At 41.2% G+C, this 15,646-nt stretch overlaps 1 protein-coding gene across 1 annotated transcript in view; it reads left to right on the top strand.

The window, feature by feature from the left end:
- Positions 1-14,120: 14,120 nt before the first annotated feature.
- The window catches only part of SDK1 (sidekick cell adhesion molecule 1), a 381,963-nt gene continuing 380,437 nt past the window's right edge, over positions 14,121-15,646 (top strand). Inside the window, exon 1 of the mRNA XM_082292298.1 lies at positions 14,121-14,679. Within this exon, the coding sequence (XP_082148424.1) occupies positions 14,220-14,679 (460 nt within the window). The 5' untranslated portion in view covers positions 14,121-14,219. The remainder of the gene's footprint in view (positions 14,680-15,646) is intronic.

Here is a 15,646-nt window from a genome sequence, read left to right on the forward strand (position 1 = left end):
AACCACAGTTTGTGCTTTGTAAATAGCAATTACTCCAGAACTGCAGAATTATTAACTTAATCCTATTTATCTGCTCCTTGGTATAAAGTTTTCCTGTTTAAGCTGTGAGTTACAGTCCATCATGACTTTAAACAGCATAAGCATAACAGGGACATCTAAATTCAATCACACACTAAATAGAGGCCAGTTTCTACCTCAGTCACATTGTAAATATCGGGTAACTGATTTCACAGGGATGAATTGCAGAACAATTCAAAACACAGAGAGTAGCAGAATTCTTATTAATTGCTGTTCCCCTTAAACCAGTATTGATTCCAAATGCTTACATACATTGGGCCACATCTATGGATGAAAACTTCCTGATGTTCTGTCTGTGTGTGAACATGTGTACAAATGTCACACTTTGATAATTTTGTGTCTAATTAATGCACAACTTGCAAACCCATATCTTATAATTAAAGTTCTTTGTCATTAGAGACATACTTCCAAGACACTTCACAAATATGTCCAATTTCATCTGCAAAGAATGACAGACCATAAGCAGCACATTAAGTAATTTGAAAATCACTTGGGGAAAAAAATCAAAACTTAATTACCGAGTTCAAATTATTGAAATTGCTCATGCCAGTGTTAAAAAAAACCCCACAAACCCTCGAAATTCTCCAACAGAAAATATTGACCACTAGTGTAAAGCTAATCTAAGAAATACAATTTGTCTTGAGGCTTTTCTTAAGAAAGCAATAATTTAAAACTCTGCTGGTCCCCAATAAGTAAGACTCCAAGACAGTTTTGATCCATTGATGAATCCTTCCTAATATGTTCCCTGAGGTACAGTTTTCCTAAATCTATTAGACATTTACAGTCTTTCAGGATGTGCTGCCTGAGCTGCTCTATCACACTGTATTAACTTGACAAGGTAATGCAGCACTATCTTTTATTTCCATGGAAAGAACTAAGGTTTGACCTTGGAACTACTAACAACAGTTTATTACCTCTAACCTTACTAGAGGGACATGCTGACATACTCCTGCAAATTATTACCCCTGACATATGATACACATTAGATGCATAGAGGAAGTTATATAGGGGGTTACTCAGGGCAAGATCCCAAAATCACAATATTATTTCTACCTAATACCCAGTTCTCCAAAGAAAGGCAAAACAAAACAAAAGCAGTCCATGATGGTCTAATAATTTATGAAACAGCTACCAAAAAATCCCCAAGTCTCATGTGTTACTTACTGACTTCTCTAGGCTCTCTATCAGTATGGAATCATGGCACTGACTCCTCTTGAACCCCAGATACAATCATTCCTCTTCCAATATACACACTTACATGTTTGTGGTGGTAAAAGGAATGTCCAGGCCCTTCTCCCCTGTTGTGCAGTGCCCTCTGGAAGAGTACCCTGAGTATTACTGCACTGATAAAAAGATCCCAGCTACACTGAGCACAGTTGTAAACCCTCCCATGCAACAGATTTTGTGAGTTTATGCATCACAGTAAGCTTCCAGGAAAAAGAGTTATTTGTGCATTAATCTTCATCTTAATAACCCCTTTGCGCCAAATAAATTAGCTATACTTAGCTGTGTCATAAGACGTTATACTGCAATGTGCTGGAAGGAAAGCTGCTCTTCCATTTTTCTTTTTCAGAATTACTCTCCACTGCAATGTTTATCAGAGAGCCAATGCAATGTGTGACTACTCAGCACAGGGGCACAACTAAAACAAGGGTTATTTTTCACCCTTTTGATATTTTTCTAGGGACAAATTTATGGATACTACTTAAAAATATACCTTAAAGTAACTAAACCCAGAATAATTTAAAATGCTTTGTAACTGAAAAATTCTACTTCTTAGATATTTCAACCAGCAGCTTAGGATGTATTGTTCTTTCTTTGTTCAGAGGTTCTGTAATCACTATTTTACAGCATTTTAGGATGCCTTTTAATGAGTTTTTGCCTAAATAATGAACGCTAAGTGACTGGAAGCCCCTGGGACTTGTTAGAGATCAAGCAATAACAGCAAGCAAGGCACAATGTCTCCAACCAGCACACCAAGCTCTGCTCCAGGTGACATCCACTGAAACTAGAAGTGTCTGCTTAAATTAAATCCTGCAGAGATATTCATCTGCTGCAAGTTAAGCATGTATATATTACTGCTGCAATATATGGGATTTGTCTCTTGCCTGGAGTACATGCACTAAGTCCTTGCAGTATTAAGGCTTTATTTTGGATTTATATCATTATGACAAAGGGCAGAATTAGTCTCAGTATTATTTAGCACAGATGTATATAGTGAAAGTAGAAAGGCCACAGCTATGAAAGCTTTTCTTGATCTACTACAACTCCCTGAGACTTCAAACACCCATAGCAGGATTCAGACTCCATCCAGGTATCCAACTGATTAAAGCTACTAATTTTGTAAAAAATTAATTACAACCAAATGAAAGAACTCTCTGAACATATGGTTTTGAGATTTGCCAACATCCAAGGCCAATTTATTTCTTTTTAATCTACGTATGTAAGATTTCTGAGACAGTGCGTAAATCTCCTTTTGAGAGGTTGGATTCAAGAGTTGAGAAAGGAAAAGCAAGATGTGACATTGTTCAATGAATGTCACAAGGCAAAGTTTCTCTTGTCATATAAAAGAAGTATGGAGACTTCAAGCTAACTTTGCCATGCATTTTAGAAATAGATGTAATTGGAAATTTTTTTAAGATTTAATTGCAAACATCCTTCCTTGCTGGCTTTGTTCTTGTCACCAAAGCAACAAACACATTTTATTCTTGACAAGTCTCTCAGAATTTGGAACGCTTTCTGGTGTTTTTGTTTTCTTTCTTGCACATTAGAGTAATTCTTTGGCTGCTGCTGTGATCAACAAAGATCGTTGGATTCAGGTGAAACCAAGAACAATCAACCACCGTGCAATAGCAACTTCCTTCCCTGTCTTCTCCCTAAAACTAATGAAAAGACTTCCATGGATAAGGTCAGATTTTTACCCCAGCTTGTGAGGCAGCTGTTTCTCTAGGGTTTGATGAAGCAATGTTGGTTTATATTGCAAACTCCCAATAATTTTTAAAGCTAAATCATGTACACAAACAATTCTTCCTAGTTAGCATATTAACACAACTATTATTTCTATTGGAAAGCAATATTGAACATTAAGAAAAATGTAATTTGGAATAGCAAAAAGACTATTTACAGATTATTTTCTAAATAAGCAATGTCTTCTATGGACAGAGAGGCCATTGCATTTCTAGGTAAAGAATGTAAAGACCAGTTACCAACAGGAATGGTCTGAGTGGATGGATCAGGAAACTTAAGCTGCTGAACACCGGCAATAAAATAAAACAAGTTAAACTCAGTGGTGATTATCTCATTTCAGATGTTAAAAATCTCTTCAATTCCAAACTCCAGCATGCTAGAGTTCACATTACTCAGGAATTATGACATCCACAAAGGGATTTATCATTCTTCAGTTTATGTTCTCTAATTTCACACTTTCAGTTGCCTCAGCTGAGCTTTTTCTAGTGTCACCATAGAGATGCAAATTCACTGTTGACAACCTCTACTCTTATTTGTGGTCTGAAATAATTTAGCATCACTTTTCAGCTGTGGACTTTTTACTTTCCAAAGCATGCCTTTCCTGACAGATGAAAGATGTATCAGAATGTCATTCTCCAGGAAAGATCCTAAATAACATCAAGCCTAAAAATAGATCTGACAAAATTCCCCCGAACACACACTTCCACACACCTTTCAACCCGATGATGATTTTTTGAAGTTTGTTTCAGTTTATCATTCCAACCTAAAGGCCTGAACATCAGATAACCCACTTGTTTTTAAAACCATAATCAGGCAAGATATTATGGCCAAATGAAGTACATTACATGAAAAAACGGGAGACTATCTGTCAAGGCTGTGATGTCATCCACAGCACCAGCATTCCTGTTCAATATCTGTTTTCCATAAAAAACAGATCAATCAGCACTGATTGTTAATTTTGTTTCTGCTGTTTCCATCTTAAGCAGTCTGTTAAGTGCATGAGAACTGATCTTCAATTAACATGTCTGGGATTACTTGTGGCGTCATTAACTTTAAAATATTTACACAGCATTGGGTTTTCTTTCCAGTTTTCTGGAAATTTTATTGCTAAAGAGACACTGACAGTTCATAGATCTTGTTCAACAGATGTTATAAGAATCCATGGTATATCCAGGCATTATGTAATATAAAATAATATTTATATTATTCAATCATTATAAATTTGAAGGTATTTTGCATTCGTCTTGGTGACTCTTTTAAAGTATTAATTTTGACTAAAAAGGAAATATATTGCTATTTCTCTACAAGCACAGAAGAAAAATATACAATCTCCCATCAGTTCCTTTTGCCCTTGTTATTTTTATTTAGGCTTTTATGGTTATAAATTTCATAACTGAGTTCAGTTGTGTGTGAATGAATCCAAGTTACAACTCAATATTGAAGTTTCACCCTTATCTACTTAATTTTCATCCTTGTGAGGGGGCTTGAAAAGCTCCTCTATAAGACTGTCAGGAAAAGCAATGATAAACATTCTCAGCAAAACAAAGCAGCTCTTATTCTCATCCTACATAGTCTCTGATCTGGAATCCACTACAGTTCTTGGGGAGAAAAAATGGTAACAACACATAACTTTGTTTTTTTCCTTTGGTTTTTTCACCCTACCAGTGAAAACCAGAAGTAGTGACACTAAAATGTATAGGGCTGCAGCAGGTGAATAAACATGCTGGATCAGAATTAAGTTCTATCTCTTTAGGGAGATCCAGACTAAGCTGAACTTTACTTTCTTCACTGTTAAAGCAACAGGAGTCCTGTTCTGATCACTGAGTGCTAGTCACCTCACTGTGTAGTTTGTACCTTTTCCTCTTGGACCTATGAGAACCCTGTGGAGCTGCTCCCAAAGGGAGGTCATATTAGAGTCATCTTGGAATATTTAAAACCTGAAGATACGCATACAAAATCAGGAATGAGATCAGATTTAAATACTAATTGAAGATTTATAGATTTTTTTACAGTATATTCATTAAAAGAGCAAAGAGGCTGCAGCGTTATTGTATTGCAAATGCCACTCAGTTTAAAGTTTATAGTTTTCCTTATTTTGCTAAACTCATTACTAAAACAAAAATCTCCAATCTCTTGCTGTACTAAAACTCTGTATTAATAGGATCACATGTATGTATAAACCAGCTACAAGAATCAGATCATACTACAGCTCACTAACAATTATTTTAAAAGTGCATTTATATTCATCCCATAGAAGCATAGTGGATTTTTTTCCATTACTGTGAATTATTTACATCAGAAGTGTTGATTCACGAAGCTGGGGTTTCATCAAACTTGACCTATGCGAAACGTATGCACCTGATGGAGTTCTCTGAACTATTGATTCTCCTGCATCCATCAGTCTCACACTCACTGTGCTCCAAGTACTCTCTGAAGAATAATGCTGGCATCTGTTTTAAGTATAAGCTTTCTAAATTACTGCATAGATGCATTACAAAGTAGTTAAGAAAAATCAATGGTTTCTGTGTAAATAACCACAAAGCTTTCCTACTTTCTTTAAAACATAAATTTCTTCAATAAAGATTGTTTTATTTTATTTTTACTCCAATATTTCTCCTTTACATCAGCTATGCTGTCAAAACTATTCTGATATTCTGCTGCTGTTTATATTTATCACTGGTGTGAACTCATTTGTTGTGGGTGTTTTTTTCCAAGGAATATGCATTTCATATTGTACGTATTACTGAAAACTAATAGTGAAACATGAGATTTGGATTCTGAATCAAGACCTTAGTACACATTTAAATACATTTTCATTGCTTTCCTAAAAATGGTGCAAGGGTGTCACCCAAGTGGATCACTTAGAAAATATTTCAGATTAGCCTTTAAAAATAACATTTAATTGCTGTGGAAATTAAGATAAAATGTCTGTAATTAGTATGCACTCTTCCCTTCTGAGCACAGAGCAGCAATAATAACCTTGAGCTAAAACTGTAAGAATGGTGAAATGTACTGTCCGTGCCCAAGCCTGGATTTCTACAAAATTAATTTCTGTTAGCAGAATCATGATAAGAGACCTGTGGAAAGGAAAGCTCTTCAGTGCTAATCTGAACTCTTGTCCTGTCTTGAACAGATTCAAAGATATATTATAATTGCTTTTGATCATCTTAAAAAAAAAAAAAAAAGAAAGAAAAGAAGAAAAAGAAAAAAACTCGGAAAAAAAGCAATAATCACAGAACTGAGAAGAACCAGTAGAAAAAGCTGTGAAGCACTGTGTAGATGCCAGTGGAATAACAGTCAGTCAAGAGAAGGGCTGAGTCGATGTACACAAGATACAGCCAAGGAGAACAGTGATGACAAATAAATTATTTTGGCTGCTAAATATAAGAACCTGCTGGTCAGAATCTCTGCACCAGATATCTGGCAAAAAATATTTTGGGACAACATTAATTTTATGCCAAAATAGCAGTACTTGTAAAAACCATCTGGCACAGTGGCTCACTCACATTAACCTTCTTACTTTATCTCCCTGAACCAACAGTCTGGTCCATTTTTTATTTTTGTAATCCAGAGTTACAGGAGCTAAAATTGATGGCTCAACTTCAGTCATCAGTAAATCCGGAAAATTCTTGGATACACAAGTGTTCAGGCCCAAAAGGCTAATAAAGCCAAAATGTCCTTAAAAGACAAGCCATGGTCTCATTATGGCAGAAAAGTATCTGGTGAAATCTCCACAGTTGCAGATTCCTCTGGATTTGAATCTTAATTTAAAATACTACTAATCAATATATATTCATGTCTTATGGAGGAAAAAATAATTTATAGCCAAGGTGACCAATCACTGAAAATACCTTCTATTTATTCTTTAAAGATCATTTTGCCACTTCATGACCTGTTTATTTTTATATGATGGGCAAATTGTAGACTACAGTAGCAGCAATGTGGCCAAGATATTCGGTTTTCTCCCCTTTAGTAAGTGGAACTGCTCAAGCCCTTGTGGTAATTGTTTTCATCCTCCTTCTTGTTATCTGTTTATCACACTGGGATTTTGCTTCTAAGGCTTTTCCATTGAGTCATGTCAATCAATTCAGAAAAATGTAGGGTTGTAATAATGAACTAACTCATCACATCTAGCACTTTGCATTTCTCAATTACAGGATCTCAAGAATATGCTATGTTTTGGAATATGATCTCCATGTATACATTTAACACTGTTCTTCACTATAATAATGTAATCCTGTCACAAAGTGTCTAACAGATGTCTTTGCTTACTTAAGACAAGGTGTTTATACTGCATCTGAAAATAACCCATATCCCTGACAAAAACAGTCTTCTGCACTGTTCAGGGACTGCAAGACTTATCTTTGTGAATAAGGATATGGAAGACAATAACCAGTTCACTAATCACTGAACTAGCACCCTCTCTGGGAGAGACCATGGGCATATTACAGAATCTTAGCCAGGAAATTCAGAAAATTGTAATCAACAGGAATCACAATGGATCTTGCATAGGGTACAAGGACTTCAGTTTAGGATTTTGTGGGGTTTTTTATTTGCTGGGGTTTTCATCCAAAAGCTATTGAAAAATGGAAACCACCATGAAATCTAATCTCGTTTCAAAGTGTTTTAACATTTTATGCCCTACCTACTTCAGAAGCAGTACTTTTTAATGTTGTGAATGGGTTTTGGTTTAGTTCCATGAAAAAAAAAGGAGAGGGGTGAAAAAAGAATGCAGCTAACATCACACTCCCTACAGTGTGATGTATTCTCTGGAAGTCTTCTGCCTAGTGTGCTCAAGGGTAAGCTGATGTCTTAATGCATTTCACTGCTAATATTCAGCTGCAATTCAGTAGATTTCTTTTCTACTTACGGTTTCAGATTCTGCTTCATTTATTTTTTCCTGATCAACTAGAAAGTTGAGGAAGTCCCCAAGATGGCACTCTTAAGTACAAAGGTTAAGTTCAACGGACACATTTAGTCTTTGTCCAAAGTCTGCCCCAGTATTTACGGGCAATTTCAGACAGTTCTCAAAGTGCTCAGGTCACTCATGCCTGGGGCATCATCAGAATCATGAAAGGGCGATCCCGGCAACCCATGGCTGGGTAGCCAGACCCGCTGGTGTTTGAAGGCACAGACTTCTTAAGAGAAGATCTCTCTCTACATTCTACCCCAACTTGTGTGGAGTAGAATCATTATAGCCCCTGTAGACTTCCTCTGGCAGGCTCTGAGAATGTTTTCAAACGTCTACATTTCAAAAACGCAGAACCTGTTGTCTTGATCCTTTATGTTACTTCGCTAACTCTCTACTCCATAAAACACAGCAGGGCAACATGGCTGGGTCATTGTGAATTTCTTCTGATGGCTAAATGGGAAAGCCTATCGTTACCTTGGGATAATACAGGAGATGGGATAATTCAGAAACCACGTTAGCCCCTTGTCCTGACTGCACAGACATTGCTTCCATAAGCTTAACTGTATTTGAGCATAAATACAGCTGTGCTACAGCTCTAGCAGGATCCTTCTCAGGCTCACAAAAGCCACGAAACATTTCAATATATTCATTCTGCCCTCATCTTTTACCGCTGTGCCTTAGAACTGTGCCTTGCCTGTTCCCACACTCCTGAGCACAATCATATTAAGCAGCAAGAGAAGGAATTTAGCTCTGAATTTGCTCACATTTCTGAATTTAAAATCAGACCTAAGAGGTACATAAATCTAATTCTAATTTCTTTTATGTAAATTCAAACCACATGGAGAAAACAAAAATTTGTCATTCTGTTTGTTTGGGGGCTTTATAAACTGACACCATATTAAGTTATTTAAGCCCAGTAAAATTTAATGGGAGTTATTCTTGTTCTTGCAACAGCATTTGCTGCAGGAGATACTTCCAGACGTGTGGTGAAGTCATTGCCCAATGTCTCCCTTGAGACTTCCAGCATATAATGGGATACCTTTTCCCTTCTCTTCCAATGTTTCTTACTGACGTAGAAGCATATTTACTTGATAAAAGCAGAGCAGCTGGCTACTGTCCCTTGGGAATATAACCTTGTTAGGGAAGATTTTAGCCCCCTCCCAAAAGTTCATTGAATTCAGGTTGATTTAATATGCTGAAAAAAATTCCCACTTGAAAGAAAGTTACTTTCTACTTGCAAAGTCATTGTTTTCTAAAGCACTGTCCCTCTTGGGAGAAAAGGAAAGGCAATATAAAAACCCTCTGGGACTATCATGTGGTAGTCAATAAAACTGCTTGTCCCGAGTTTTGCACTTTAAGCTTTTGAGTGAAGGAAAATGGAAGTGTAGGAACAACCCATTAAACTGTTTTCAGGATTCCAACAAGATCTATACCTTCTATCCAGGGAATTAAAACTATTAATTTTTCCACATTACTTATGATGAAGACCTTACTAGAATATTAACTTTTATTTTGCCTGTCATAATGTTTCTATTGCTCTCCATCTAATTTTCAAAGGTTTTGGTAAAGACTTTTTCTTTACCAGTTAAATTTTCCAGGTAGAGTAAATCGTCATCAAAGAAAGTGCACTGACGAAAACACCATATAAAAAAAATTCCTGATTAATTTTGTTGGGGTTTTTTTCTATAATAGAAGAGAATGCAATACAATTACTTGGCTTACAGGACTAAAACAGCCAAAGAAAGCATAACAATTACTTGGCTAAAACCCATCACATTTGGTATTATCTAGATGCCGGTTGGGTACCGCCCATCAATGACTGCAAGAACCAGAGACTGCATGAGGAGATACAGCAGATCCCAACAACCTGCTGCATTGCTCAAAACCAAACAAAAAACCAAAGCCCCCAAACAAATAAAGCCTTAAAAAGCCTATAAAATTATATGCATATGAGAATGCTCTGTCTATAGGAGCGCAGCTAACTCCAATGGTTAGAGTCAATAAGCTGTATCCCAGAAGATAGAAAGTATTGTAAAAAACATTGCTGAGATTTTCCTGTGGAAGTAGTTCCATGATTCCACTTTCTTGGCTAGAAGGCCGCCTTTCATTAAATGGCCTCTCTTGAGCAGTGACGCCTTTTCCTCCTCTCTCTTTTGTCTCATTATCTCACTGCATTTACACCTCATTTCAAAACACAAAAGTACTTGATAAAAAGACTTTTAACCTTCTTGTTTTCCACTTTTAAATAAAACTAACTACCTTGCTTCTTTTGTTCCTGCGCTTACTTTTAAAATTCCTGAAAATCCATCCCGTCCTTTTTTTCTGTCTTTATGATCGTCAGATTTGTTGTTTCTGCTTTTTCAGGTGAGAGAGCTGTTTTCCTACCAATATTCCTGCTACATTTAACTATTGCATGCACGCAGGAGGGAGAAGCGGTAAAAAGCTTTCACTAATCTAGATAACAAGATTTCAGATAATTTTTTCAGGTATGAACACTATTAAGTATGTTTACTGTAACCACGGTAAATAGAAAAAAAAACCCCAACCATGAATATTGTCCTCTTAAACATGCTCATTGTTAAAAATAAGGAAATAACAAACTGCAAACGTTCCTCCCAAAATGTCAAGTATAAAAGACACAACCATATTTAAGTAAGAAAGCAAGACCTGAGTGATGAAAATAGGTTACTTTCCTATGTTTCTGTTTGTAGGTTACCTTCCTATGTTTATGTTTGTAAGTTACCTTCCTATGCTTCTGTTTGCATGCTGAACAGGTTAAAAGGCTACGAGGAAAACATGTTAATTTCAAAGTGAAACAAACTTTCACTGAAATTGAGCAATGTTACAGAAATGAGCATTTCTCCTTTGTAGCACCTTGGTTTTAACAGTCTGACAATGACTCTTTCACCAGACTTTTGACAATACCATCATAACCACTGCAAATTGCCCCCCTTAGAACTTGCGAGGAAGCACTGAGGACTTTCTTAGATATCAAACTAAATTTGAAATCCTAAATTGAGATTTCCTTGAGCAGCCCCATGCTCCTTTGTTAACGGTGCTTAAAAAAACACCAAAACAAAACTGCCCAACACACAATTAAATATATTTTCCATTTCCAGTTAAGGTAAATCAGTCCCACCCAAAATTACGGGTTAAATAAAAAGGGTTTTTTTCATGCTGCAGTAAAATAACTACTGTTAATGGTGCAATGGGAGTTAAAAACAGATTGTTACTTCCTTGAGGTCAGTTCTGAACACAATCTGGGTTCAGTTTGCATTGTTCTCAGAACGGACGTATTACAGGGAAAATCATAAGCACTGAGTCCTGATATGTGTAGATAATTATTAATGTGGTCTATGCACAAAAAAAAGGAAAGTGTGACGTGAGAGGCACAACAGAATCGCTATTTTCACTTTATTTACCACAAGGAAGAGGCGGCTGGTGAATAGACCTCATATCTTGTACCACGAAAAGATGCCACAATAAGGAGGATTTAACTACAGCAACTTCTTGAACACAGGAACAAGCTGGCACATAGAGGGATAAAGGGTGGGCAGACGAGAGATGTCGTAAAACTTAATAACCTGTTGGATACTAGAGGAAGCAGGGACTGGCGTAGGAGATGGCAGACAGATGTACCCGTGAGATAAAAACGGAGCGTCGGGAGGAAAAGCTGCCCAGCAGCTCTGGATGCTGACGGATGCAATGGCACCTGAGGGGCAGGTGTTGGGCACAGGAGACACTGCCAGGGAAACCATTCACCTTGTTGGAACCAGGGAAGGTATTCACCTGTGCTGGGGTGTAAACTGTGAAGCTGCTTTACCTTTATTTTATGCTGTAAAATAACAAAGGCTTGAGAAAAAAGTGCTTTCTTGGGTAACGCACCTCAGTCAGACACCCATCACACCGGCAGTTAGTAACACAAATGACCTTGTGTTTGATGTGATAATGTACAGTGTTTGCTGCAAGGCTCCATCATCACACGCCGCCTGTCAGAAAGGCAGAAGGAGCAAGAGCCAACCTCCAACTTTGGCTCTGCCAACCTGCAGCCCTCAGGGGCACAACCGCACCGCGCTCAGCAACGCGGCAGCACCGCACACCTCAGCGCGCAGGGACGGGGTTAACTCGCACCTCGGGGCTCCCTTGGCTCTGTCACCACATTCCTGCTCCTCGCCCGCCGGCGCACGGGAAGCGCGGCCGCCGCGGGCGTGCCCGGGATGAGGAGGCGGCGGCCCGGCCTGTCCGGGCGGGCCCGGTGTATCCGCGCCCGCGGCATCGCCGCGCGGGCATAGGGGGCGCTGTTAGCGCGGGGACGCGGCGACGGAGCGCCCCGCCGGGACTACGGGAACGGGGATGGGAACGGGAACGGGGACGGGGACGGGAACGGGGACAAGCGACGGCGTCCGGCGGCCGCGTCCCCTCAGGCCGGCTCGTGCGGGGTGGTGGTGGGGGGAGAGGGGGGGCGCGAGACACAGCGCCGCTCCCGCCCTTGCGCGGGCGCGCGCGGCCCCCTGCGCGCGCGCGCTGCCCGCCCGCTCGCCCGCCCAATGAACGGCCCGGCCGGGGGGAGCGCAGGTCCCGCTGCGCCGGCGGCGTGTGAGGGGATGAGGATGGCGGTGTTTGTGTCCCCTCTCCCGCGGCTGCGGAACCTGTACTGAAACCACCCCCCCGCCCCCTCCCGCCCCGCACCGCCCAGTCCCGACAGTGGCACACACGTACAGATACACACGCCTCCAGATAAACACACATGCACACACACACATCGATATCCCCTCAGCCTCGCGCAGGATGCGCCCCCCCCCCGCCCTTCCCAGCCCCGCTGGTAAGGTGTAGGTCAGGGGAAGGTGGGCTGAGGAGCTGTGGGCGGGAGAGCCGTGCGGGGAGCCGGGAGGTGAGCCAGCAGCGCCGCTGCCGGTTCGGAGGGAGCCGAGGGAGAGCCGGGACGCGGGGCGGGGACGGCGAGGTGGGCGCGGGGGGATGGCGGGGGGCGCGGGCAGGGTTGCGCCGCGCTGCCGCCTGAGGCGGTGAGAAAAGTTGAGGAGGCTTTCGGGGGCGGGGGCGAGCCGGCGGGGCTCGTGTTTGATCAACTTCGCGCTTAGGTGCTTTGTTTTTAACTCGCCTTTATCCCTGGTGCACTTCTTTTATAACTACTCCTATTCTTTCCTTTCCTTTAACAAGGGGGGAGGGAATCTCCCACGAAAGTTTTCCCTTTACGGAAGGCGGGACTGAAACAATACCCGATGCACTGTTCAAATGTAAAAACCGCCAGCGCTTGCTTTCTTTTTTTTTTTTTTTTTTTTTTTTTTTCCGGTTGGGTTTTATTGCCGCCGCCGCCGCTGTTGTGATCGCGCTTTCCCCCTTGTGTTTACAGCGCCTGTGAGGGAGAGACGCTCGGAGGAAGGACCGGGATCCCTGGGCTGCATCAGATCGGAGAGCAGGAGCCCGGCTCAGCAGAGCTGGGAGGATTTCACCTTGTTGCTGTTTGTTTCGGGAGATTTTCGCTCCCCCCGCCCCGGACACTGTCCAGCTGAGGGTTTGCTTCCTTGCTGCGTCCACAACCGGCCAGAGAAAAAGCGCTTTCCCTGTTAGAGGTGATTTTTGTCTTGGTCTCCCTGGAAGGAAAGGATCGGCACCAGCCTTTGAGGAGGGAGACAGGATCAACTGAGGTTTTCCCTGCCTCCCGATGAACGTGAGAGTTCAAGTGACACCGGCACTGGCCTGTGGCTGACTGCACAGCGAGCTGGAATCACAGCCAGAGCTGCTCGATTTACCTGCTCGAGGACCCTTCAAACCCTTCTATTGACGGTAGAGATTTGTATCCCAAGGAAAATCGGATTAATATAAACTATGCAGAGCTTTGCGGGGATATCTGGAGACTACTCTGTCTGCATGGCTAATCTTAAAATTGTCTGAAATAAATCCTTAGCGCAAGGAATAACGAGATACTTTCAATTAGTTTTTTTTCCTTGTCGCTTTTTTTTTTTTTTTCCTTGTACGAGAATTTAACACTTCCATCGCAGTGCTTTTACAACAGAATGGGACACATGCTGGAGAACTCACCACGCTTCATAAAAATGACAGTTTCCATCACCGTTGCGGTATGAAAGGTTCTCTTTGGATTGTCTGCTGGTGGCTAAAATGGATCAGTTTCTCCCTGCCCCTGTTTGAGATGTGCTGAAGGATCCGGATTTACTGAAATACTGACGCCCATGAACTTACTCCCTCTCTGCTGAAGGCATCGGATGTGACAGTGCAGAGAAACATGTGTTTCACATTTCTGACTGGTTGTTTTGGTGCAATCAATACCTCCACAAGAAACATTGACTTAGGTGGCGACTGTCATAGCGGGAGGCACACGGAGTGCTGCTCTCGGCTTGCAGGCGGAGTGAGCACAAATCAAAGAGCCCGCCGATCCTGGCAAGTGGGGGCTTCGCTTCCCCCCAAAGCGCGGGGCACAGGCTCCCGACCCTCCACAGAGAGCCCGGCCCGGGGGTGCGGAATGAGCGATGACCAAAGCGCTGTCAGGAGTGGCAGCCGGTCGGATCGGATGGGGATCAGTGAGGCAATACCGGTTGAAAGAAAGGTGGATCGTGAAATTATTGCCCGAAGGAATAGCAGGCGAGGCGGAATGATGATAAAGTTAAACTTCTGTTTCATCTTCTGTCGGGGATGGTGGGCGTTTCTGTTGCTTCAGCTCCACATGTTGCAAGCACTGGCACAAGGTAGGGCTAGAGACATTTTTGTTTATAGAAATGCTGCATCTGCCTTCTGAGAGGAAGGGACTCTTGCTCGGGTACAGAGAAACCCTTTTACTTTTATCCTTATCAGAGATAACTGCAGAATTCGCACTGAGCTGATTCATGTAGGAATGGTCGTTCCTTACACACAATCGTTTCTTTATGGAGCAGGGATTTGCAAACTGTACCTACATGTTTCTCTCCCTTTCTAGCCCTATCCTTACCCCATCCCAACCTCCCACGGAGAAACAAAATCCCTATCAGCACCAAACCTCCTTTTTAAATTTACTTAAATGCATCTGTGCTGTTCTTTCAGGCAGCAAAAGAGTTAACTGCTGGTTTTGTGTGTGTGTGTGTCTCTGTGACTGTGTGTGTGTGTTTAAAAACACTGTGCTCTGAGATAAGTTATTAGGAGAAGGGGAGTCATAAATCCTCCGACTAGAACTAAACCAGGCATGTAAAAGGAATTCTTTAAACATATGAGCACTATTCTATGCGAGCCTCGGTCTCAGCATTGTTCATTTCTTTTGGATTGCCAAGTAACATTTACCCGAGACAAAAACTGCAATTGATTCGTATCTGAGCATTTCCACATCAGAGATCCTTGCAGTCAAATGAGTCACTTGTAAACGAAGGGTCAGAGTCGACCAATAGACTTTAAATACCAAGTGTCAGTCACTTTGCATGTAAATTCCCTTCTCAAAAAATTGCCAAATGTAGCCTAATTCTTAATAATCCTTTGACAAAGTAAACAATAAATGGCAGGAATGGCAGGCAGAAGCATTACAGTTGGCTGCGCCAAATAACACGCTGAACAAACGCAGCTTTCACTTTCTTTGCTGGGTTGAGTTTTATTGCTGTGTGCATTGTCTGGCTGAAGTGGGGTGTGCTGGACAATGCCGAACTGTATCGTGTGGGACCAGGAGTTAGTTATTAAAAGCGGAAGTTAATA

The sequence above is a fragment of the Coloeus monedula genome (assembly GCF_965178545.1).
Source record: "Coloeus monedula genome assembly, chromosome: 16".
Lineage (NCBI taxonomy): Eukaryota > Metazoa > Chordata > Aves > Passeriformes > Corvidae > Coloeus > Coloeus monedula.